Source organism: Aedes albopictus, chromosome 3, assembly GCF_035046485.1.
Source record: "Aedes albopictus strain Foshan chromosome 3, AalbF5, whole genome shotgun sequence".
Lineage (NCBI taxonomy): Eukaryota > Metazoa > Arthropoda > Insecta > Diptera > Culicidae > Aedes > Aedes albopictus.
Window position 1 is genome coordinate 229,632,387 of NC_085138.1, and position 27,136 is coordinate 229,659,522.

The 27,136-nt window shown below is 40.8% G+C and overlaps 2 protein-coding genes across 11 annotated transcripts in view; both read right to left on the reverse strand.

Moving 5' to 3' along the window:
• The window catches only part of LOC109400336 (somatomedin-B and thrombospondin type-1 domain-containing protein), a 541,334-nt gene that overhangs the window by 300,172 nt on the left and 214,026 nt on the right, over nt 1-27,136 (reverse strand). The window lies entirely within an intron of this gene.
• Nucleotides 1-27,136, reverse strand: part of LOC109405215 (uncharacterized) — a 214,918-nt gene that overhangs the window by 31,665 nt on the left and 156,117 nt on the right. The window contains exon 3 of the mRNA XM_029868341.2: nt 9,035-9,235. Within this exon, the coding sequence (XP_029724201.2) occupies nt 9,035-9,235 (201 nt within the window). The remainder of the gene's footprint in view (nt 1-9,034; nt 9,236-27,136) is intronic.

Genomic DNA, 27,136 nt, shown 5'->3' on the forward strand with positions numbered 1-27,136 from the left:
AAAACGTCGTAAAAAAAGTCAAGTCACGTTGGATGTGGTGCTGACTATTTTACGCGTGTTTTTGAAAAAACGCGGATTTTTTTTACGACGGTTTTTGAAATAACGCGGTTTTTTTTACGACGGGTCTTGAAATAACGCAGTTTTTTTTTAGGACGGACCGCGTAAAAAAAAACCGCGTAAAAAAACCGCGTAAAAAAACTTCAGTGTATGTGCTGATAGTTTTTATAACTAAAGCAAGGCTTTTGAACTTGACTTGAAATACGAAAGAACGAAGGAGTGCCAAAACGACTCAAAAGACTACACCTTCAACCTTCACATCCAGGCCTCAATGGAGGCATGGAATTACTCAATAACATATTCCTCAATGATGTGTGTGATTTATGTGGTCGATCGAAGCCTCTCTCATTCGATACGGACGCGCGTCTTTCATCCCATAAATATAAAATAAAATTCCATTCATCTTTTGATTGATCATTGCTGATTGCCCTTCAAAGTTCGGAAGTGTGTTTCCATGGCCTAGTGCTGGCTGGTGGCATTCACGGGCTGAACTGGTGGCAGCCCATGTTACCACGTTAGCTGTCGGCGCAAAAGCTCTGCCAGTCAGTCAGTCAGTCAGTCAGTAAGTCAGTCTGTCAACAGGGGCGAAGCAAAAAGTTATTTTTTATTTGCAAACCAATTCAGACCGCTTCCAGCCCCATAATTTAAATATCATCACTCAAGATGAAGAAAGTGAACTAGGTACTCGGCTGACACTTGACGGGTGATGATTGACTTCTTGCGTACAGTAACGATTTTAGAAGATTTTATTTTCTAGACATATTGATTGATTCTCCGGCACTGGCGGGAAACCCAAGCGAGAAGTTTGCTAAATAGGTTGATTCGATCTTAGTTTCATAAAAACTCTGTATACTGTAGCTCAAGAAGCTTGAAGACTCAATTCATAAAAAAAAACTATCTAAAAATGAAATAGAATACTTCTGTTTTGGATGGCTCTCTTAGTCTTTAAGTCGAGCACGATTGTTTTCTACTTTCTCAATGCTTCGACCGAAGGGTGGTGGCTTTTTTTCAAGGGTCGCTATAAAATGTATTTAACACTTAACATATAACATTTACATAACATAAAACTACTCACTAGTGTCTATGGTCTCCCGTATGGATTGTTGCCAAAACATTTGTGTTTGGCCTGGCTTTTCATTATTTGTTTCTTATAATATGGTTACTCTTTTTGATTTGGTCGATGAACTTTGTGGTAATTATGAAACACGTTCACTGATTTCATTCGGAAGATATGGAATCGGTTGCATTGTCGATATTGTTAAGTTTTGCCTACGTACGGTACGTACGGTAGACTGTTTGATTGTGTGAAAAAGTCCCGCGTACGTTGTACTTAGACCTTGTATCGTCGGTTTCCTGCAAAAGGGGCACAACACAACAAATATGAATTTTCAGAATAATCGTTTGAAAATTGGGGATCTTGAAGCAGCTCTTAGCTGTTCACATATTCCACTCATCATTGGGTAACAATAAACGAATTGTTGTTGTATCATGTTAAGGGACTGAAGGACTATCTGTTTCATGATGATGATGATGATGATGATGATGATGATGGTCCCGCCACATACCCCTAGAAAGGATTGAGCTAGACGATATATCTTTAAGATAATTATTAATAATGATCAATGAAATCAGATTTGCAAACTAAATACGGTCTGATTCTTATTACAGATATAAACAACATTATAATTTGTCATACTATACAGCAAAAAAATAAATTTCAAAATACTGCTGCTCTCAACTACAGATGTTTGCAAGCGTTACTAGTGATCATGAAAGATCAAAAAATCAAAAATATTGCGAGGATTGATAACGTTCGCGCGATGTCAAAACAGTCGGCAATATTCTCATTCTCAAGAAATTCCCGACATTCAACTAGACAACTCACTACTAATCTACAGAATCCTGCAACAGTACAAATATTCCATATGATAAATAAATACAAAAATGTCATTTATACCTGTCAACGCGCGCGAGACTCAAACTTTTGTAGACTACACAAAATAAGTTCAGTTAATAATACTACGTCAACAAATATAAAATCCATCATCATCATCGGGGCGACCATTATAGTTTGTTCGTGCCTCCTATTACAAAATATAAATTGTCCACAAAAATATCCGTTGGTAAACTTCGTCAAGATACAAAATCTAGTCAAGAATAAAAAGTCAACGGAGTAGCTGTTCAAAAAGCAGCTTTTACGTGTGAAATACATAGTCTCTTAAACTGTGATAGAGTTGCTGCATTCGTGATGTGGTCAGGCATCGAATTGAAAACATTTATACTTTTATAGTACAAGGAATTTTGTGAAGCACCATGCAAAAAGTGGGGTGTTCGTATTTGATCCGCGTTTCTAGTGTTATTGCTGTGTGCATTCAGAATGCAAATATCAAATGCGGGAACACCAAATGCGGTAAGATTTTCTAACAAGTAACCCGATGTCAGTGGGAGCTTTTGAATCCTAGGTTGGCGATGGTTTTGACTATGGTTGCTAGGTTGCCTTTGGTAACACTGTGTTACCGCGTTTAAAGCACATTTGGGCACCGTTTGCATCTTGAACGCACACAGCAATATAACTATGAATGTCACTTCCTCTTACAACTCGGTCACACAAATATCTAAACAGCATACCATTCTTTAATTTAAAAACCAACGTTAAATACACAATTCTTTGCTTCACTGACAACCACTGAAGGGCGTCCAACAAAAAAGTTGAGGAAGTGCCTTGATATTTGTGTTTCATTAGCTAAAAACAAAATGGACGGGCAGAACTCAATGTATGGAGAAATGATTGATTTGTTCAACTGTATTTTACTAACAATAGTCAAATCGTTTTTTAATCGACATAGAATACCATACTTTTTGGCTATTTTCTTGATGACATTGTCGATGTGAGCGTCAAACTTTAGTCTGTCATCAATAATCACGCCAAGATATTTAATTTCGCGCACGCGATCAATCGTCTCACCATCAATTTCTACAGAGACTTCAAAGTTAACTCGACTCCGCGAAATGACCATGAATTTAGTTTTACTAATATTCAATTTCAGCTGTTTGTACTTCAACCATTTACTCAGAGAAAGTAAATCTGCATTCATATATGAAACGGCTTCCCTCAAATCTTTTGCTGCAATGAATATCACGGTATCATCGGCAAAACATTAACCCGGGAGCGGTCGCGTCGTGTACTGAGTACACGCACCATGAAAAATGCACGCTTGTGATACACTGCGTGAACGTAGTGTCGTTGCAGGTAGTCGAAGACGCGACTGCTCGAGGGTTAATATCGCAAAACCGTACACGCAGAAAAATAAATTGTAAACACAATTAAATTCTAGTTCAAATCAACCGACTTTTTCAGTTTACTATAGCGATAAACTGATGTCTAGTTTAAACTGAACTGTTCCATACTACAAATATTTTCATTTGTCGAAATTTTTGACAGTTTGTTAAAATAAACAGAGATATGGTTTTTTAAACATGAAATGGCCGGGGTTCTGCTAAACCGAAGTAAGCGCCAAAAAGTTTATTCCGAGATAATTAAGTTTAAAGTTCAACAACTCACAAATAAACAACAGCTAAGATAATTTGAAACTTTTCCGCAAACATGTAACTTACAAGCCTTTATTAACCATCAGAGATGAAGAATACATGTAAAATATTTGAAATCATTGATATAATTACATTTGATTTCTCAGTACTTTGCACTCAGTTCACTCTGGCTGAACAAAAAACATTGGAATATGGTAGATAGTTCAGTGTGGCTGACTGTGTTTCTTTGTTTCAGAGAAAACCAGTCGGATTGATTTTTCATCGTCTGAAGTTGAAGTAAATATCACTCATAATCCTCAACATGAATCAGAGAGGACGCGTATAGTATAGTAGCATGGAGGTCTCAAAATAATTTGAAATATGAACGGCGGAAGCCCTCCCAGCTCAGCAATTTCCACCCATGTTTTTTTTTTTCATAGGCCATGCATTGTGCAGGCACAGAGCAAGAGTGATTAAATATGTCAAATGATGTCCTTGCATGTCCTGAGATCTTGAGATGTGAAAGTGTAGCAATTTGTGTACTTCAAATTTATGCTGGTCGAATATACGAAAATACGAAAGAGATTCGAACTTGGATCATTTGAGTGATAATCAAGCGCATTACCTCTCGGTAATTTTACCTAGCTGAAGGTCAGTCGTTAAGTCAGAATCAAGTTCTAAACATTCTTCTCAAGGATGGTTTTCGTGAAAACGCCATTTTTCGTTCAGCCAAAGCGAACCAAGTGTATGATTTTTTTCAATCTTTATTATTCTTATTCTCAATTTAGTTGAAAATCGGAGTTTTCGACTAGCGAAGTTGGGTTTTTCTCCAAATCCGTGCGTCGGACCTAACTTCGGAAGTGGTGCGCTGTATAGCAAACCTGGTCTGCTATACAGCGCACCACTTCCGAAGTTAGGTCCGACGCACGGATTTGGAGAAAAATCCAACTTCGCTAGTCGAAAATTCCGGGCTTCAACTGCACGTACAATACTATCCTTGTTGTTCAATGACGGCTCCTATGTTAAAGTATCAGTATAAGGTGTATCGACATAACGCAGGTATTTAAAACCAGTTGATTTTTGAATTGTTGAGAATAAATTGATTCTAAAATGCAGTGGATTTGGTTCACTCTGGCTGAATGTGATTTGGAAAAACGGCGATCAGGTTCATTGACATATAATTAGATCCTGCAACACCCGTATTTCTTATTACGTGTTCAATTCTCTCACAGATTGTTACTATGAGTCGGTTAGACGTTAGAAATATGATGGCGATGAAGAAAACTTTAAATGTTCATCATCTAGATCAACACTAAAATATTTCGCTGAATCTATGAAATGGTTTACAGTTCACTCTGGCTGGGTGCATTTTCATTTTTTGTATGTTCTGCCAAACAGAAATTGTGAATTTACTCCACGAAGAGCTGTATAGAATTACTGGATTTTTACACTGAAGGTAGATCATCATATTATTCATCCAGGTTAAGAAAACTATTTTTTTCAAAAAATGGTCTTTGGTTCGGTTTAGCAGAACCCCGACCAAATAATTGATTGATTCAAACGATTTCACTTTTGCCACTAACAAACCCGGAATGTGATTGTTTTGGTGACGGCAGCAACTGCGGCAGCTCGGAAATCTATTTTTAGATCGTCGGTAAGCGGATGGCGAGGAGAACGACTAGAAAAAGACAAAAAAAGGCGAAACCGATCAACTTTTTTGTGGATGCTGTCGTGAGTACCTGCGCTTTATCCATCACGGCCAAAGCTGCACTTGGAAGTTGGTGTGATGGATTTGCTGCACCTTCTTCGTTGTGGCGATGTTGGGGTAAGCATTTTATAGATGTGTGAGTGCTTTCGGACCATGTTTATGGTTTTTATTTTGTTGAAACAAATGAAATTTTTGACATTATATGAAATGATGGTAATCGGTTGTTTTCATCAATAAACTCTGAATGAAAACAATTAAATATAACTTTGGAATAAGTAAATTCTCAGTTTGAAAATCAACCATGCGTTTTATTGTTTTAAACAAGCGCCATTTTTCTGCGTGTAAGACTCGTCGCATATCATTGATGAACATAATGAATAAAACGGGCCCTAATACACTCCCCTGTGACACGCCTAGGCTGTTAACCACGGGGCTCGAAATCGAATCATTAAAAACAGTCCGTTGAGTTCTGTCAGACAAATAGCTTTCGAACCATCTGTATGCAGACATTCCAAAGCGCTTCATTGTTTCCAACAACAAGGGCCGAGAAATCGTTTCAAAAGCGCGTTTCAGATCCAAAAAACTGCAACAATAGTATCTTTACGCTCTACATTTTCTTTCCATTTCGCTAGCACCAAGTTCAATGCGGTTTCACAGGAATGACCTTCCCGATATCCCAATTGCTCTGGTATTAGCAAATTATTACTATTTAGATATGCTAACAGCTGGCCTTTTACAACAAGTTCCAATTTTTTTTCTAATGTGTGCAACATATTGATGGGACGAAACTCTTCGGCTTTAATCGTTCCAGCATCTTTTTGAATTGGAATCACTATGGATTCCTTCCAAACGTGCGGCACGTGCCCAGTTTGTAACGATTCATTAATCAGGTCCAGCAGATTGTGTCCAATGACATCAAAGCAATCCTGTATTACTTTCGCATTTACATTATCTACGCCAGCCGTTTTGCCTATAGAAAACCAAATATTTTTTAGTTCTTCCAAAGTTATTGGGTGAAAAGATTCAAATATACTATTGATGCTAATCGGCTGTTGTATTTCATCAGGCTTATCTACTAATTCAATTGATTTATTGATAGATAAAACACTATCGACGAAATATTAATTAAATCTACTCGCTATAACTTGTTCAGACTCCTCTAATGTGCCATTGAAGGTTATGGACCGCGGTTTTGATATACTAGGTTTTAACAATGACTTTAAAATTTTCCATAACTCTTTGCTGTTGTTTTGATGCTGATCAATTTTCCTCTGAACATACTCGCAACGAGTTTGTTGAACCAATTGCGAGTATTTATTGCGCGCGACCTTGTACCTTTGCCAATTTCTAAAATGCTCATTTCTACGCCATTTTTGTACAATTTGTCTCTTTTGCGTTTAAGACGCAGTAGATCCAAATTGTACCAGCTGTTCGTATTTTTTAATGTAACAACTTTATTTTCGACTAGTTGATTGGTACAGGTTTTCAAGACGTCAGTTAGAATAGCTGATTTCCGATCTAAAGAACCGTCGTTAGTATGAACTTGAACATCCACACCTCTTGCAACAAGACTCGAAAGTGCTTGTTTTGAGTACTTCTTCCAACACTTTAATTTTACAACATTACAATCCTCTCTGTCATTAAAGTCAATATTAATTACTACAGTTTCATGGTAAGTTATTTTTAATTCTGGACTTACAACAACATTTACAGTATCAAAATTTGAATAAATATGATCAATTAAAGTTTTGCTGTGTTGGGCAATACGCGTAAAATCATTTACTTTTTGTTTCAAATTATAAAAGTCTGCTAGCTGTTTCAAATGATTCGAATTCGGATTGTCACACCAATTGATATTAAAGTCGCCAGCAAGTACATTACATTTACCTGAATCTAAAAACGTCTCATGCCAGCTTTCCAAAATTTGAATAAAACGCTGGTCATTAGCACTGGGAGAGTGATATAAAACACCATAATTACCCATCTTCATGCCACGTAAAACTGCGATGCCTAAGAGCCAATTGCTTTCACAAGCCTCGTTTAATAGAAGCTTGTACTGAACTGATTCTTTGACATAAATAGCAACTCCGCCAGTGTGTCTCGAATGTGATACACAAGCAGCCACATTATATCCCGGTATACTATACTGATTGAATGCATTCACATCAACAATATGCGTTTCTGACAAAAATACTAAAAATGGACGCTTTTCTTCCACAATCTGACGTAATTCTACCAAATACCAGCTGTGTTCACTACGTGGGTATATGTCGGGCTTCGGTGGTTTTTTGCTTTGCAATCGGTGCTTATTGATGTCTGCTATTCAGTAGACGTAGAAGCCGTACGGATGGAATTGAACTTTATTGTTCCGAGGCGAAAACCACCGAAGCTGTAAGTAGTTTGTATTTTTATGTATAAGAATTGATTAATTAATAATAAATTATAGCTTTATAGCGTGTGACATGACAAACCATCATGAGTTTGACTGCCCTGCTGAAAGATTCGATGTACCTCGCTGCTGCTTTTAATAGCAACGATAGCAACAATAAGAAATGTACACCGTGAACTAGATTTCACGTTTTCTAGAACGCCCATATTGACAGCTGGAACTAGTTCCAGATCACGGTGTATATTTGCTTGTTCTTATATTTGCGTTTGTTTGGTCACGTTTATCAGAACGGGCTTTCTGAGCGTGTAGTTGGATACATTTCTTGAAGAGAAAGTTTTGCCTGTCCCGACCTTTTTTTCTGTCCCCTGTGTGTAACTAGGTATATTTAGTTTCATTTCAGTGCTCGTTCAATCCTTACAACTTATGTTTGAATATGGTGTGCTCAGTGCCTAACTAAATGATTCACATGAATTTGGTATTTAACCCTTCAGGACGCGCGCTGTTGTATAAAGTACAACACTACCAAAAAACCTCAATTTTATATAACTCATTTTGGTATCATAATGGCCAATTTTTCCGAACTGGCTCATAATACAACTGAAATGAGTTGCATAATGAAAAATAGTTGTATAATGTTCATAATGCAACTCATTTGAGTTGCATTATGAACATTATGCAACTCAAATGGGTTGCATTATGAAAAAATCATTGCATAAAATTTTGTATGGAACTCGTTGCAAAACTCGATTTTTTCAGCACTCTTCGTATTTATCCAACTCGGCAAGCCTCGTTGGAAAAATGTACGACTCGTGCTGAAAAAATCAACTTTTTGCAACTCGTTACATAAATAACTATTTGAGTTCCAAATTAGATTAGATTATATACAATACATGATAAAAAAATATGACGAGTGTTTTCTAATCGACCTTCGTAAGAAGAATTCAAATCAACCTAGACTAATTATGCATGCTTGAATACACCACTCCACTGCCATGTGCAGCATAGTTGACCCATGTTAATAGGATTTCCCATAGAACATGGGACAATTATGCTGCACACGGCAGTCCATGTCTCCAAAGAGCTGTAGAAATAAATTTATGTAAATTTGTTAAATAAACTGCTGTTCGTGAGGATGCCTCCGGTCCCTGCCAGAAAGCAATTTGCCTGCCCCCAGTTGACCATGATCTCTTTGTATTTATTCTTGTGCTTAATGAAATTTCATTCTTCATTTCAGTCGTCCTGTTATCGTTAAATGTGCCACTGGAAACCATCAACAAGGGGAACTTTTTCTTTATTACGCCGAGAACGTGATAATGAATTTTTGAATCCGTGCATACAAAAATTGAACTCACCCTGGAGCACCGCCGGAGCTCGGTTCCTCGTCGGATGGCAGTCCGTTCCCTGGCAGCCCCGCTTCTGCACCAGCGACGGACAGTGCTTGCCACCGTTTTGCGGTTTCTGTCGGACCGTCCGGTTGCGGGACGTCATTCCGGGGCCGCAGGGTGTGTCGCACTCGTTCCATGGGCCCCACTCGCTGACAGCGCAATCGATCACTGCGGAATGGAAATGAAACAGACAGATAACACCGGATATTAGACGTCGAGTGTGGAATTTGCGCTGGTCGGGTCGAGGACTGCAATCACTCAGAGGATATGATGTATTGTTTTGGGGGTGAGGCTACGTGATTTATGGCTGGACGAAATCGGTTATTGTGAAATGTGCATTATATAGGATTAGGCAATCGAATCGTTGTGAAATATGTAAACATTTTGGATTTTTAATTTATTGATTTAAATTCAGTAAATATCCAACATTTTTTTTATCATAACTTTAAGATCAACTCGTATATTTCTATACCTAACCTGATTTTCGGTAATAATGATTTTGTATACACAAATGGAATCACTTTTTTTACCTAAATGGATATGAAGGTTGCAGGGAGTTTGAACGGGGTAACAGGCTAGGAAACTTGAAAGTTATGCAATGCAGGGTTACAGACGGCTTCTGGGGATTTCTGGGAGCGTCATTGACTTTCACTACCTTTAGGAGAGCTAAAGGGGGGCTCAGAGGGGTTTCAGTGCTAACCTTCCTCTCAAAGAGTTTTTTTTCATCTCTGTAGAGCCACGGTTATCCTTTTAGCCAAAAATTAAATATGAGTCATGCCACAATATTCCTAAATAATGGAAACATTGGTGAAAATGCTCTACAAATAAGGAAACCCTCCAGATACTCCCGTAAACTTCTCTTAAATTGTTCTAAAGTCCTCTGAATCGCATTCACATCCCTCTGAAACTCTGTATGGCATAACTTTCAAGTTTCCTAGCCACTCACCCTCTTTCAAGGAGTTTTGGATGACTTTTCGGGAGCCTCAGAGGGCTTTAGAAGAGTTTAGGAGAACATTATGGGAGTCTCGGTGAGGTTTCATGGGAGTTACAAAGCGATATAATGCGTTTCATGGACTTTCAGGAGAGCTTCAGTGGTGCATTCATATGAGTTATAAGGCGCTTCAAGGTATTCCTGAGAGTATTATTGGGAATTCGCGGAGGCTCTCGAGGATTTTCCTTCAGGGGCTTCTAAGAGAACTTCAAGGAGTTTCTGAAGGGGGTTTCTGTGTACTTTAACCCTTTGGACCCGGATTGTTTTGCCTCTGTTGCCGCAACCTCGCTGGTCTCGAATACGTTTCTTATGCTCGGTTTCATAGCCGGGGTCATATTGACCCCTCCGGCTCCAAAAGGTTAAGGGGATTTCTGTGAAATTCACAGGAGTCTCAGAGGGGTTTCAGTTTCGAATGGGTATCTATGGGATTCAGAGGATTTCAGTGGCCATTAAGGGGGAAATTTCAGGTGGGTCTCAGAGCGGTTTTTAAACGTTTAAGAAGTTTTAAAAACAATTTCAGGATATCTGTGATCTAATGTGAAATATTGTTTAATTATAATGAAAACTAGTATGTCCTACTATCTCAATTATCGCGATTATGTAAACCAAAGATCGTTTTGCTGGACAAATCAGTTTTGTTTCTTTGTGTATTGTTAAGCTACACTGTAAAAACGGTTTGCAAATTTTATGCCATGGGCTGCAAAACGGTGAGTCGATAAGGAGAGCGTCCAACATAGCTGTGGTCCTCACAAGTCCCTACCTCATGCTTCCAAGGGTCCAGCGATGACAAAGACCGCCAGCTAAGAGTTGTGTGCTTAGCTGGTAGCGCAGCCTGTTGTCACTGCCTGTGGGCACTGTTGTCCTTCTGACTTCAGCTAGATTGAGGAGGTACGACCCGAGCGTCTGTTCACCAAGGAGGTGCGGCTCAAACAGCGTCTGTTCTGGCATCCAGCGGCTGAAAAAGAAACGCTGCACCACGCCCAGCTAGATCCAAGGTGGTAGCCCCATCAGCGTGGTCGTCCCAGTTTTGGTTAAGACGTTAAACAGAACTGGCACGATGGCCCTCCGGCGAGACAGGAGTGTTGGTGTAGACCCAATAAGCCACCCGTAAAAATCCCCATTGCGAATTACATAAGAGAAAATATGCCCGATACAATCGGCAAAGACCCACGCGACGAAATAAGGACTATGATTGAAAAATTGGAACATGGTATTGCAAGCCACTAGGTTTCGCAGGATGTGACAGGATAATTTACGACGAATTACATCCCCGCACTTCGACATCGTGGCGTTTCAGGAACTTTGTTGGACTGGACAGAAAGTGTGGAAAAGCGGGCATCGAGCGGCTACCTTCTACCAAAGCTGTAGCACCTCCAATGAACTGGGAACAGGATTTATAGTGTTGGGCAAGATGTGACAACGTGTGATCGGGTGGCAGCCGATCAACGCAAGGATGTGCATATTAAGAGTTGAGGGCCGCTTCATCAACTACAGCATATCAACGTCCACTGCCCACACGAAGGGAGACCTGATGACGAGAAAGAAGCGTTCTACGCGCAGTTATAGCAAACATACGATGGTTGCTCGCCGCGTGACGTGAAAATCGTTGTCGGCGACATGAACGCGCAGGTAGGAAGGGAGGAAATGTACCGACCGGTAATCGGGCGAAACAGCCTGCACGCCGTATCGAATGATAACGGCCAGCGATGCGTAAACTTTGCAGCCTCCCGTGGTATGGTAGTCCGAAGCACCTTCTTCCCCCGCAAAGATATCCACAAAGCCACCTGGAGATCACCCGACCAACAAACAGAAAACCAAATCGACCACGTTCTAATCGACGGTAAATTCTTCTCGGATATAACCAATGAATGTCCGCACATACTGCAGTGCGAATACAGATTCGGATCACTACTTGTCGCTGTATGCATGCGCTCAAAACTTTCGACAGTTACTACCACGCGTCGAAGTCGAAAGCCGCGGCTCAACATCGAGCAGCTGCGTAACGTAGAAGTGGCTCAAGACTACGCGCAACAGTTAGCAGTGGCCCTACCAACGGAAGAGCAGCTTGGCGCAGCTACACTTGAAGATGGCTGAAGGGACATCCGATCTGCCATAATACCTCAGGCTACAGCAGAAACGACTGGTACGACGGCGAATGTGAACAGTTGAAAAACAAGAAGAATGCAGCATGGGCGAGAATGCTGCAACACCGTACGAGAGCGAATGAGGCACGTTACAGGCGCGGAACAGGCACAACTCAGTGTTCCGGTTAAAGAAGCGCCAGCTGGAAGAACGAGATCGCGAAGCGATGGAAGAGCTGTACCGCGCTAAGGACACACGAAACTTCTACGAGACGCTCGCGCAGAGGCTTCGTTCCACAAGCCGACATGTGCCGAGATAATGACAGGAATATTCTCACGAGCGAGCGTGAGGTAGTCGACAGGTGGCGGCAGCATTACGATAATCACCTCAATGGCGACGTTGCAAGTACCTAAGGTGGCGTGGTAACAGATTTAGGAGTATGTGAACAGGACGAAATACTTCCGGCCCCTGACCTCCAAGAGATTGAGGGGAAGTGGGCCGGTTGAAAAACAACAAAGCCGCTGGGGCAGATCAACTACCAAGCGAGCTTCTAAAATACGGTGGAGAAGCACTGGTGAGAGCACTACACTTGGTTTATTATACCAAGATTTGGGAGGAGGAAGTATTACCGGAGGAATGGATGGAAGGTATCGTGTGTCCCATCTACAAAAAGGGCGACAAGTTGGATTGCGGGAACTACCGCGCGATCACACTACTGAGCGCTGCCTACAAGCTACTCTCCCAAATTTTATGCCGCCGTCTTTCACCGATTGCAAGAGAGTTCGTGGAGCAATATCAGGCTGGATTCATGGGTGAACGCGCTACAACGGATCAGATGTTCGCCATCCGCCAGGTGTTGCAGAAATGCCGCGAATACAACGTGCCCACACATCACTTGTTCATCGATTTCAAATCGGCGTACGATACAATCGATCGAGAACAGCTATGGCAGAATGAACAGATTAATGAGATTTTAAGCCCTAGGCTAGTTCATCTAGGGACCCACGTTTTTACTTCCCTTCCGAAGGAAGAACTCACATATTATCAGTTTGTCGGGAGTGGGATTTGATCCCAGGTCTTCGGCGTGATAGTCACGTGCTTTAACCCCCACACCATGACCGCTCCACTCCACATGTACAGGGATGTTTTATTTGTTTATTCATTTATTTACAGTCTTCGATTATGGAATCGTGCAGACTACAACTTAATTACTAATTCTTGCCTTTATTTTCGGGAAAAATAAAATCATACACCTGAAGGAAGCTTGACGACTGTATACCATACAAGAAGGTGATTTTATCGGCCGTATCAGTCTAGGTAGCAGCAAAAACGGTTTTGCATCTACATCCGACGGTTTCGGTAATTTATTTTACCTTTTTCAAGGAGCTTCTAGTCCTTGAAAAAGGTAAAATAAATTACCGAAACCGTCGGATGTAGATGCAAAACCGTTTTTGCTGCTACCTAGACTGATACGGCCGATAAAATCACCTTCTTAAAATCATACAGATAATACACTACATTAAAGGACTGACAGCACACATGTTTGATTGGAACACCGTCTCATCGGCTATCACCCATATTGGCTTGAAGTTCGGAAGTTGGCTTAGTCGACTTTATATATTTTGATCAAATAGTGAATGTAGCTTCTAGGAGTCCAAAAGAACAGAGTAAGGGGGTAAGCCTTAACATCGAGCTTCATGTTATTCATTCAAGTTTGGACCGCCCTAGTCTTGAATATTATTCAGATACTATTAGATTGATGTTTCATTCGTTTTTTTTTTGCAATTCTGTCTGATTGATGCAACTCGAATAAACTTTGCTATACAGCCTCCGTACAAACCCTGTGTCATATTTAACGTTCCCACAATTCAGAGTAACTACCACATCCGTTGGTACGGACTACCACAAACTTCCTCTTTCATTGGCTAAATCCCTCTCTCTGGCAAACGGTAGTTACACAAACGCTGTAATCGGAGAGCTGATGATGGTAAAAAGACCCACGGCGCACCTGATGTAGTAGGTGGAACACAAAAAAGGCTGCCCCCATATTGGGGAAAGGTGGCGTCACATATCAGGAGAACAATCGCAATCCTGGGAAGACTCCCTACGACCGAATTGAAAGGAAGTGAGTGTAAACCAGTCAGACGAGACGAGATTTACAGCCCTGCAATTAAGGTTAATGAGGTGAGTTTTGCCTTCGTTTGTCGTCAACGTCATCGTCGTCGTCATCACCGCATCGGCCGTATCCACCTACCGGAAGTTGTAGCTCTGCATGTTCGATGCTCCCTAGAACATCGAGCCTACCTTGTATGCCCTTGGGGGGGAGCGCGCAGCTCTGGATATGGTGGAATATACCTGGATGAGTGTAAGCGAGCTGGCTCGGGCTGGCTGCGATAGAAGCAGAACATTTTAATGAGACAGCGTGGAAGTAACGATTCTCATTGTCGTTTGCTGCCTCAAGTGCACACGACGACAATGTGAATCGTAATAGGAATTCCTGCAAATAGTTCTTCACGACAATGTAATCAGTTTTCGAGTTCATGTGTTAAACTCAGTTGAATCATGTTGGAAAAATGCGCATTGTAAAAGTTCATGAGATTTTTATGGAATGGTAAATTATTAATTTGCGTCACTTGTTCTCGGATTGCAATATTGTCTTTTGACATTATATCAAATTACAGCACATATATAGCAAGCTTGTCAGGGCCCGTAGCGCTGTGGCTACACGTTCGCTTCATAAGCGAATGTTCATCGGTTCGATCCCAGCCCCGGCACTTGCAGTTTTTCGTCAGTTGCTCTGCCCTCCGAGAGCGGCTGATACTGACCCTCTTCGGAGCCTATAGCTCCAACGGACCCGGAACGCTCAAAATTTCATTGCATTTGGTTCATTGAATCCGGAGATATAACAGTTCAAAGTTGGATAACGGATAATTTTGACTTTTTCTAGAATCTTTCTAACTTCGTGTGAAATAGCCCGAAAATCTTAGATTTATTGATGCACTTTTGAAAAAGTTACAGCTATTTGACCATTTTTTGAAAAGTGACATTTTTACATGTCCCGATCATTTTGTCTATCCCCTGTAGAGCAAGCAAGGGTTTATCACAAGTTACGATTTGATTGATACTTGGTATTTGAGTTTTCTGGACTTGCTGCATACGAGCACCTTTGAATACGGGAAACTATTATCGCCACACTGCCGCCCTCGAACTGATATTGAAATGTGGCCTACATAATGGCAGTGAATATCTATTACTGTTCATTTTATTTATAATTCTTCAATAACAGTGGTTTATTAATGAAATATACATTGGTAACATTTTTCTAGCTTATCCGTATTTGTCACTGTGGTAATGAGATTTGTAATATATTTGTCATTTGTACGTCTATTGTTTGTGACGCATTGGTCGTCTATTTGTCTATGGAAATGTAATTATAGAGAAGCTCATAATAAACAATAATAGTAAAATGTATAGAATGTGTTACCTCCCTTAATTTTGGTTATTGAAATACCACAGTCACTACGTCAGTGAGCCATTCCCAATGTGATGCATTAGGAATTGTTCGAGATTAAAATCGCCCACTATAGGATGCAACCCTGAACCCCCCCCCCCCCCCCCCTTTTCTTCACTTTACCACCTGAGAATTATGTGCTCTGTGAGAATCTCTACACAGGAGAGAGCATGGCATAATCGGCGCAATACCTTTCGGCATCTAATACGATCGCAAGGGTCGTTCGCGATATCTGAAGAGGTCTACCACTCCAGGCAGTCAACCATGGACCCTTGTGAATAACAGCCACCGGGCAAGAGGCCCGTAATAGTTTTATCCTTTGACTCTGTAATACCTGTAAATATAATGGTTTATAATAAACGTACCTTTTATTAGTGTTTTGTGTAAACGTTCATCAAAGAGATCAACTCTGGAAACCTTTCTTCCACTGGCAACTAACAACCGTGTTGTGGGTCGGTGGATCAAGCCCCAATATAATGGTCCTTCGAACCGGATCCAGCTGGGAGGACGGATGGAAATCTGTTTTGGAGCATGGACACTAACTCCGATACCGCCATCATACTGCAACCGATATATGTGGGTAAACGCCATCACGATCAATTAAAATGTGCAACGAGAGCTTCGCCATTACGAGGAACAAACATCCAACTTAAGGCGAAACTAGAAGCATTTCCTCACTTTTTGGTTTTTGATTTTTTATAAAATAACGAAGCAATATTTTCAAAATCGGTTTTCGTGCATATGTAGAGTATGGATCAAGGTATCTTCTGAATTTTTCTCGTAGTGGAAAATGTTTTTCGTTTTTGCAGAAACCATTTTTGAACAAAATATCACAAAAAAATGGTTTCTGCAAAAATGGATAACATTTTCCACCTGAAAAAAATTCAGAAGATACCTTGATCCATACTCTACATTTGCACGAAAACCGATTTTGAAAATATTGCTTCGTTATTTAATAAAAAATCAAAAACCGAAAAAAATGAGAAAATGCTTCCAGTTTCGCCTTAAGCAGTGACGTCTAACTTTGGCTATGGAATTTCGAGGATGGCGCGTATTGCTGCACTGACGAGATTGACTGTTGCTCAGGAATTATCGGAGTTCGCCAGCACACAGTGTTTCATCAGCCTTCAGCGATTATTGGGATTGATGGCTTCAAGCGTATTCCATGGCATGGCAGTTACAGGCGGATTTAACTAACGACAAACAAGGCTGTATTCAACAACTCTTGTGCAAATGTAAACAATTCACGATGGTATGCAGAGCACTAACATCTGTTCGAATGTAATCTGTATGGCACAAAGAGAATATGCTGGCAGAGGCAGTTACACAACAATACTGGGACACCAACTCCCAGCAAGGTTCTAAATAGTGGGCACAGGGTGTCTCTACTACACAGCAAATAATTTTGTAATATCCAGGCGCGTAATTTCTGGCGATGTATCCTTTTTCGAACGTAATCTCACTCGGATACATCGTTTTTCAACAATTATCACACTCACCATGCACACCCTGCTTGGCACCGGAAAGTGTCAACAAACCCGTTCCAGCAGATATTTAGAAGCAGTATCATATTTATCACCTTCATTCTAACTCGGTGAAATAGCCGAGAGGCAAGGGATATGCCTCACAATCAGCGGATCAGTGTACGAATCCGTGCCAATATTTTACTTATATATGAATCATCTATCGTTCCGGTTCTAGCGATTGCTAGACTTACTTTCAAGCTACGGCGGCTAATTTGCTGTTTGGAAAGGATGTAATTTGTACATCATTTTTACGACGCGAGTGATGTGCAGCGGAAGTGAAGTGATATCACAAGAATTTTTTTGCTGTGTAGGATTTGTGGATAGTACAGGCAGTCATTCAATTTGGATGGATCACTACGGATAGGATGAAGCTGCAACAAGTGCTGCAGTTGCTTACTCACTGCTGCATCGGGTAGTAGTAGTGCCAAACATCTTCTATGGCTCACGGAGAGTCACCAATACTCGAGTTTTGGCTATGGTATATCGACATTCGTCTGCGAATTTAACACCTCGAATAACGGAGCACTTAATAACATTGGATACGAGGTTTCGCTACATCGCATTATTGGTTGTTTCCGAACATCACTAAGTTGGCATCATCTTCTGTGTTGTAAGGTAAATATAAAACACTTAGTGTATGTTCTGCCGAAGCTTGGAGGTTTCCTTGGCTAACACTATTTTCATCGGTTTCTCAAACTATACACCTGGACCAACGAGCCACAAGACGGACAACGCACGACCGATGTGCAGTATCGGACAATAAAAATGCACCAAAGCCGTTTTCCCATACAAACTAGTCAACTTTGGATTGCCATATCTCAGTTATGTCTCAACCGATTGTTTTCATTTTTCTGTGACGAACTACAAAACATTTCAATTTTTAAAAACTATTGAAAAAGTTCAGTGATAACTATTGAGACAAAAGTTACAGATAGGTTGAATTTTGACAATAAAAATGCACCAAGGCAAAAAATTGTGTAGCCTAAAATGCTGAAGTCAGATAGCTATGGTGTCTTCAGCAAATTTATTGGTCATCACACAAGAAACATATTTGCCGAAGACACCATAATGATTTGACTTCAGCATTTTTGGCTATACAATTTTTTGTTTTGGTGCATTTTTATTGTCAAAATTCAGCCTATCTGTAACTTTTGTATCAATAGTTACAATGGAAACGATCCAGCTCAGGGGAATACAGTCTACGGAACACGTGAGAAAAAGAGTGGCCAGTCAACTAATACGATTCAGGGTGCTGTAAACAACACAAAGGGTAGCTGCTTTCCATGTAGTTTCTTCACTAGATCAACATACAATCAGGGGTCCACAAACCATAGTTCATGGAGCACGGACTGTAGTAATTTGTTGGGAATATTTCAAGGGAAGGTTTGGTCAGATTCCACGGCCGGGATCTGTCGCTCAAAACCATCATTCCAACTTGATAAGGATCAAGGAGTGGAATTTCAATCCAAGGAGCAATTTTCCAATCCGGACGCTGACAGGGTCAGTGATCATCTTCACAAGAGCCAGTTGTTGGAACACAATTTGGTTTACTAACGATGACGTTAACCACGACTATACAAAATCGGGGATTTTGTGACAGATCGGCGTCATTGAAGAAGTGGTGAGTCGTCAAGGGGCGATTCACAGCAATTAGGATATCTTTCCCAGTAGAGGATGCTACAGTTCTTTGAGCCACAAAAAGGATTTCAGAAATGTAGGACATTTCAGGGTGGGTGAGGATGTTCGAGATTAAAATCGCCCACCATAGGATGCAACCCTGAGCCCCCCCCCCCCTCCCTTTTCTTCACTTTACCACCTGAGAATTATGTGCTCTGTGAGAATCTCTACACAGGAGAGAGCATGACATAATCGGCGCAATACCTTTCGGCATCTAATACGATCGCAAGGGTCGTTCGCGATATCTGCAGAGGTCTACCACTCCAGGCAGTCAACCATGGACCCTTGTGAATAACAGCCACCGGGCAAGAGGCCCGTAATAGTTTTATCCTTTGACTCTGTAATGCCTGTAAATATAATGGTTTAGAATAAACGTACCTTTTATTAGTGTTTTGTGTAAACGTTCGTCAAAGAGATCAACTCTGGAAACCGTTCTTCCACTGGCAACTAACAACCGTGTTGTGGGTCGGTGGATCAAGCCTCAATATAATGGTTCGAACCGGACCTGACCGGAGGCTGACGAGCACACAGGGTGTTCGTTACGACAAAACATCAGGCACGAATCTCGGTTTTCGTATTACGAGTACACACGGTACTTGTACACGCTTTTCGGCACACAGGGTGTCGGAATGCAACTCCCAATGAAGGATTTGGAACGCATCGGGTGTTCGTCCACGTTCGTGCACGGCGGATCCATGGATTTCAAGCGCAAAAGGTGGCTGTACCTCTACACCATACGGAAGGAAACAACAAGGAAATAGGCAGTGTGCAGTTCAGGTGAAATTCCCACTTGACAATTGGCTGCTAATAAAACGTCTGCAATCAACACTCCAGATGCACGGGTATAAGGTTTCACGTCACACATTATCGGAAGCGGAATGGAATCAGGATCAAGTTTTTTTCCTCAAGCATTTGGACGTGCCAAAGGGATGTACCGATGATTGAACAGCCATTACTGTGGTGACGAGACCAGGGAAACAAGTATACTGATTAGGACACCACAAGCACTACTTCCAACTTCCTACGAGCAGTGCACTCACTACAGCATATCAACCAACATCGTACCACTTCACATGGCTATGAAGTAGAAACTACCAATGGAAGAAAGGCATACCACAGAAGTACATTACTACGACTGTAACCGAAGGAATACAACTACTAGCCGATCTGGGAACTACCTGAGCTTCGCATAGGGCATTCAGTGAGTGAGCTTCTGCTAATCCACATTCCACACGGCGGGTGAGATAGCTTGGGCTAATGACTATGGACCCAAGAAAAACCGATGTTGGGGAGTGGAACACACAATAAATGAGCTATCGAAGAACCCATGGAGGACCTCAACCCAACAGGAATCTTAACCTTCCTTTATGAATGTTTTTGTTTTCCAATATATCAGATATCAAACACTTTGTTTCATTTATTAGTTAATTTGGAAGGCTAGGGCGCTAATACTTTGTACAGTTGTGTTGATTGTAAGACCAGTTCTTGCTCTACCTTTTAAGGAGAAACATCAGATAATACAAATGTGGCTGCCACATTGGCCGACTTGGACTCCTACTCACGTTTTCAAGAGCACCAATCTTGAAAATTTGAAAACAAATGCGCTCGATTTGAAGAATCCGTCTCTTTTTGCAAAGCCAGGATGAACAAGTGCGCCACGAGTGCGTTCGATTCTTCGTTCGTCAGATTTGCGCCTCTAAAGTATGCAGAATTGCAATAGAATTTCTTGATGTTTCACCTTAAAAGGCACGAAAGGCTCTCCCACGCCTCGGCGGTCAATGTCGGTGATATCGATATCGTTCGAAAAATATAAAACATATGTCCTTTCAAGAGCAAATTACAAAACATATTGGACAGCGCATCACCCTGTTTCAATCCATCAATTTTTATAGAATGAGGAAATCTGTTGATCAGATACCCAAGAATGGGTCCTGGGGTCCTCAGATCCTGTTGTTGGTCGGCCCGCCATTTTCTCTGTAGTTCAAGTACGATTCGGCAGATTGTGGAAGTAGATCGAAGACCGAGATAAGGGTAAGCAGAAATGCCTGCTTCGAGGGGCTCTGTCAGAGTGCCAATGGGAATCCCTGCGGTGATGCCTACAGGATCGTGATGTCCAAGACGAGAGATGTAATGGCTCCTACAAAGCAATCTACGGAGATGTTGGAGGGAATCATCGAGGGGCTTTTTCCGCGTCATGATCCTAGTCCTGGGCCTCCTTAAAGAACTGCTGATGCAAAAGTAGTCATCATCGACGCAAACGAGAGCACTGTGAGTGTATGGGCAGGAGTTATCAGCATCTTGGCAAATTTAAAGTGAAAGTTAACGATAGTTGCTGCGGTGCCATTATGCATGGACCGAATATTAGAGCATGGTGTGTGAAACTTCGTAAAGGTTTCGGGTGAACTATCCAGCACATTTGATTCTCGCAAGGAACTTCGACAAGGTGGCGGAATCTCATGTCTATATTTCTACGTCGTCCCAGAAGGTGGATTTAATCGAATTTTCTGTTAGTCTGAATGAGGAAGAAGAACATTGTTCTCGAGATATATATAGAAGACACCTTCAATTGGTTCTGCAACCTTTTAGATACACGCAAAGAAACTTGCAATCAGCATTACCAGAAGCTCGTTCCGGCAATATTCATAAAATTTCAACAATACATTGTGAACAATAACAACTTCGGTGGCGTGAAACAATCTTACACTTAGGGATAAGAACCATCGTTGCCTGCCACCCATTCCAACCACTCGTATATCTAACTGACTGTGTGTAACGGTATAACAATGTTGTTCAAGCTGCTAACCTTGTTTGCTCACTTCTTGTGTTACCATAGCCGCTTGAGCCATTGTGTGACACTGTTCAATTAGGGCGGACAAACGCAGAAAGTAATGGCGAGACAATACCTACTAGCCTACAAGAAAATAGAAACAACCTACTGAGAATGTGCGGCATCTTCGTTGGTGGCATTCCCGCTGAAGCATAAAACACGAAGGCGATGGCGGTGAACGAACACAAGACAGGAAGACACATGTAAGATGTAGGTAGGCATTCAAACAAACATCATGCTGGATCGCCATCGTCGTCGTCGTCGTCGTCGTCGTCGTAAGAAGAAAGGTGCAATTTTCTTTTATTTAATTTTGGCGCTCTTGTCCTATGTTGACACTTTCAGCCTGGCTTGTTGGGGCCTCCTCGATTGCTTATGGCACACGTACGATGGGCAAAGCCATTTTTTCCCTGTTGTCACAAACCCGGCCGGCAACAATCGAAACGGAAGATACATTATTTTCTTCTGGGAAGGAATATGCGATCTGGGGAAGCATTGTTTGAATAATGTGTTTGTGGTCATTTATCATCACCACTCCCCTACATATTTAGTGGAATATGGCGAGGCAAATTGAATTTATGAGAAGTTGTCTAAAACGAATGCAAATTTCAGCTTTAACGCTTGGGTCACAGTAGGTTTGTAGTATTCGAAAAGTTGTGGCGATAAAAAATATATAAATGGCTAAAGCAAATTAGCTCTATTAAAATTTAGACGATAATATGACTCAGATAGGTACGTTCAACGTTTCCTACGGAAGTATGGTCTATATATAAATATATATGGCGTATCGCCAAAAGAATATTCGCTTCGTCTTGTACCATCAGAATCCGAATTTCTATAGCGAAAAGTAAAAAAAGTGCTACATGTGCCAATGTTCTTGGAGATGGCGAAATCGTTAAGTGGTAGGCCGTTTTCGTTCATCTGTTAGGGGCAGTGAACTTTCTAATCGTCTGTCTGAATTTCCCCTCCTGACATACCAGAGCTCGTATGGTGATCATGACGTCGTGCCTTGGACAGCGATCGAGTTGCCGTAGGTGTCGGTTCGTATTCTTCTGTTGCTGGCAACATTTCCCGTCATAGCACTAGTCTTGCAGTTGCAGCTCTCTAACATCGGACTAACTCAACGTTCTCCAGACCATACTCCACTTGGTCCACCCATAGTACTCTATGCGACCATGACCAGACCATTCATAGCTCCATGAAACTTATTCTAGCCTACCAACCCTCCTTTGATCATCCCAAAACTAATCCATTATACTGTCAGTACTTGGCATCATGTGATCGACTGCTAAGAGGCAGGGGTTCTTGGATAGCAGTAATGAATTTCATATGAGTTCGACAGTACTTTCGGTTTGTCCTCGGAGCAATTTTGAATTAGTCGAACTGCTCCCGAAGATGGTACAATACACGGTTAGCAGTACATATTCCAAGAATCTCAACCAACCTGCTGTTGTAAGGGCTGTTTGTAGTTCAGAAGGAATTTTTTGCCCTATCTTGATGCATGGGAAATTCCTTGCCTGAATCGCCCAAGAAACTGTTTTTCTTCGATCGCAGTACGCAATCGCGAAGGAATGACAATTCAAATGGCTGTCACTGTGGAAAGTTTCTGCCAGGAATCGGTAAAGAACTTTCTTAAGCGATTCCTTTTGAGCACGAAACTGGGTTGTAGGCAGAAGTCCGGGTAGGTAAAAAGAAACGCAATGTCTTCACAAGAGATCGCTTTAGTGTTCTTCTCCCGATCAGGGCCTATCTCGAACTGACTGTCGTTACACTCTCCAGACGAATCTTGCAACTGTCTCTGATTATGATAAGGTAGTCCATATTTAATAGGCTGGATTGAAATTTCATTTTTCTGTAAAAGCTTACAGCTCGGTCATCCTGTTCAATCATTCATCTGAAAAACAACTCACAAGTCACTATCATCCTCCAAGCTTTCCACATCTTCATATTCTAATTCTGATTCTTTATCTGCTTTTAAATATTCTACATCCTGGTATTTATTTCATCATTTTATCTTTCATGTTATCCTATCTCCTGACTACTTGCCCACTTTCCTATTGTCTGTAATCGCTCTTCGCACCCTTGTGGTCATGCGTCTTTACCATTGGGTCAAATATTCCCTCAAATCTCAAACCTGACACCTGAAACTAGTCCAGATCACCCACCACGTAGCGGTTATTGTCCAGAAACTTTTTCCCTTCATATGGCCCACGATACTTCGGCTTCAACTTGTTTCGTTCTCTTACTACCCCGACTCTTCTCAACATCCTTTTTATTATACTTTGGCATAAGCGGCTGGGTGAATGCCGTGACCAGCCACTTAACCTTCCGTAACTTGCGCGGTTGACTACCTGCGTCAGCACCACGCTAATGCTGAGTACAAAAAGCGAGATTTTTTCAACGTGTTGTACAAAATACAACAGCGCGATCGCTCGAGGGTTAATAATGTTCCCTAACTGTTTGGGGGAGTGAGTGTCCTAGTTCACTGTGTCAGCTAATTCGTTGCAATAGGCCTGTTTTGCGTTCCGTATGAGCCTTTTCAGTGCTGCTCGTGCCTTTTGCAGTTCGAAAAGATTAGACATGGTCTTGGATCGGTTGTAGTTTCGGAGTTTATCTCGCTTGAATTTGTAAGCCACGTTTTTTTGCTTGCTTCACCAACGCTTTAAGTCAGCGTTTCTCAAACTATGGGTCGCGACCCACTGGTGGGTCGCGAGCTGATTTTTGGTGGGTCGCGGAGGTTTTGACAATATTGTATTAAATATACTTAAGGTAAAACTGGATGCATTTCTTCATATATTGGTTTTTGATTTTTTATTAAATAACGGAGCAATATTTTTTTTTTAAATTGGCTTCTATACACATGTAGAGGAAACATCAAGGTAAATTCAAATTTTCTTTCTGAGTGAAAAATATTTCTCTTGTTTTCAAAACCATTTTTCAATAATTTTTGATTAAAAATGGTTTCTGTAAGAAAAATAAAGAGTTTTTCGACCTGCCTCGAACCTTCCTCTAAATGTGAATGAAAACCGATTCGGAGAATATCGATCCATCATCTGATAAAAATCAAAAACCAATATATTAGAAAATGCATTTAGTTTTGCTTTTCGAAATTAACCAGTAAGAATCCTCGTATTTTTTTTTTTCTAGAAATAAGGTTTTTCTTTATTTATATTCGAAAGTCTCTTTAATAAAGACAAATCAATCAGTCAATTATTTATATTCAAACTTTCGTATTACGACTTACGAGCCTTATTTATACATTTTTATTTAATATTCAATTAAAATTACTCTGATATCGATTCTGGAACAACAAGTTTAGTATTAAATGGTGCAAGATTTTGGGATGTTTCTACTAATTCCGATTTCTTTTTGCATCTTTAAATTATTTTACACGCTGGAAATAAAGTGCCAAGTTTAGCAGTAAGACGTAAAAACTTGAAGTATTTTTAGGCAAAGTACGTTTAATTGGCAAATTGAGAGATAAATTTGTGAAAAAATTACCACTTGTTTTGGTGGGATTCGAACCCACGACTCCGTTATCGCTAGTCCGGCGCTTTAACCAACTAAGCTACAGAACAAGTTACAACTCTGCAGAATAGAAAGTCAAACTGGATTCGAAGCACCACCCTAAACCGGGTCCGTCTTTCACAACTTTATCTCTCTTTCGGCTCTTAGATGCCAATCTCCCGCACTCTCGCGGCCTACGAACGACAAGTGTGCGCGTATTGTTTTTAGAATGTTGATATTGAAGCTCGACTGACACATACTTCGTCACCAACCATATGATCGGTGCAAACTCAGTATGCGTTGAGCGCTCAACGCATACTGAGTTTGCACCGATCATATGGTTGGTGACGAAGTATGTGTCAGTCGAGCTTCAATATCAACATTCTAAAAACAATACGCGCACACTTGTCGTTCGTAGGCCGCGAGAGTGCGGGAGATTGGCATCTAAGAGCCGAAAGAGAGATAAAGTTGTGAAAGACGGACCCGGTTTAGGGTGGTGCTTCGAATCCAGTTTGACTTTCTATTCTGCAGAGTTGTAACTTGTTCTGTAGCTTAGTTGGTTAAAGCGCCGGACTAGCGATAACGGAGTCGTGGGTTCGAATCCCACCAAAACAAGTGGTAATTTTTTCACAAATTTATCTCTCAATTTGCCAATTAAACGTACTTTGCCTAAAAATACTTCAAGTTTTTACGTCTATTTCAGACATACTAGTCGACTGGTATAGCCGGAAAAGGGCAATAAAATCATTGTCTTAGCAGTAAGAATTTCAGGAAAACCGAAAATCAGGCAAAAATACATAATTTTGTTAGGCATTCGTCGTCAAGTTCTATGTATATTTATTTTCATCGAACTTCGGTGGAATTTTGCTTAATCTTCCAAAATCAGAACCTTTACAAAAATCACTAATAAAAAAATGGGGGCATTTTTAGCCAAAACTGGTTCATTTAAATCGAACTTTATCTACGTTAAATACGATTGAAATTCCTTTCAAAGGATATTCTTAAAATTCAACAGAAGCGTAAATCTGCCAGTGTATCTAGCAAATTTTTATGAATTTTCAGGTTTTCTTTAGCTATAAAATGTGTGTTAGAATCCCTAAAATATGATGATTTCTAAAGTATTACATTGAGCCGGAAAGTTAAAAGTTTTAAATTTGTATTATCTATAATATCATTACCTTATCATTAATTTTAAAGACAGGGAATTAACTAAAACTTATTAATGTGAATTTGAACCAAAAAGAGAGCTGCAAATTAAAAAAAACTTCAAAATGTCTAAGAAGAAGTATTACGGTATTACGTAACGGAAGCTAATCGCAACCTTTAAATAGACATTGTTCACACAATTACACTTATTTAACAATGAAATTATCTTAAAAAATCTAAAATTTCTAAAATTACGTATGTTATGGAAATACGTGCTGGTGGGTCGCCATATTCTATGCAAATTAAAAGTGGGTCGCAGGATGAAAAATTTTGAGAACCCCTGCTCTATGCCCAAGGAAGTAGGAAATTTCCTTTACGAAAAGATTTGAGTGATTTGATGCTCTCCGCTTCCATTTGTCGTGGGCCTGTTTCGACTTTTCGTCCTTGGTTCCCTGCCTGCTGTGGTTTTGTGTTCCCAGTCAACACACGATCGCATATGATGTTGAATAGGATGCTAAAGTGAAGGCGATATGCATACACTTTACACGCGATTGAATAGAAGCATGTACGCATATGGCCTCCATCTTAGCATCTTATTCAACATCATATAAGACTTCGTGTTAGCTGGGTTGCCCACTTGGTTACAGCGCGGCGTCCGCGCCGACGCCCATGACCTCTTCTTTTCTTCTTATCCAGCTACCTCTATCTCCATTTTCTTGAAACGATTTGATAGCTTCGGATAGTTGGCTTCAGCCTCTTGGTATGTTGCTTCTTTTTTTCAACTTCTCCAGGATGTTCCATCTCC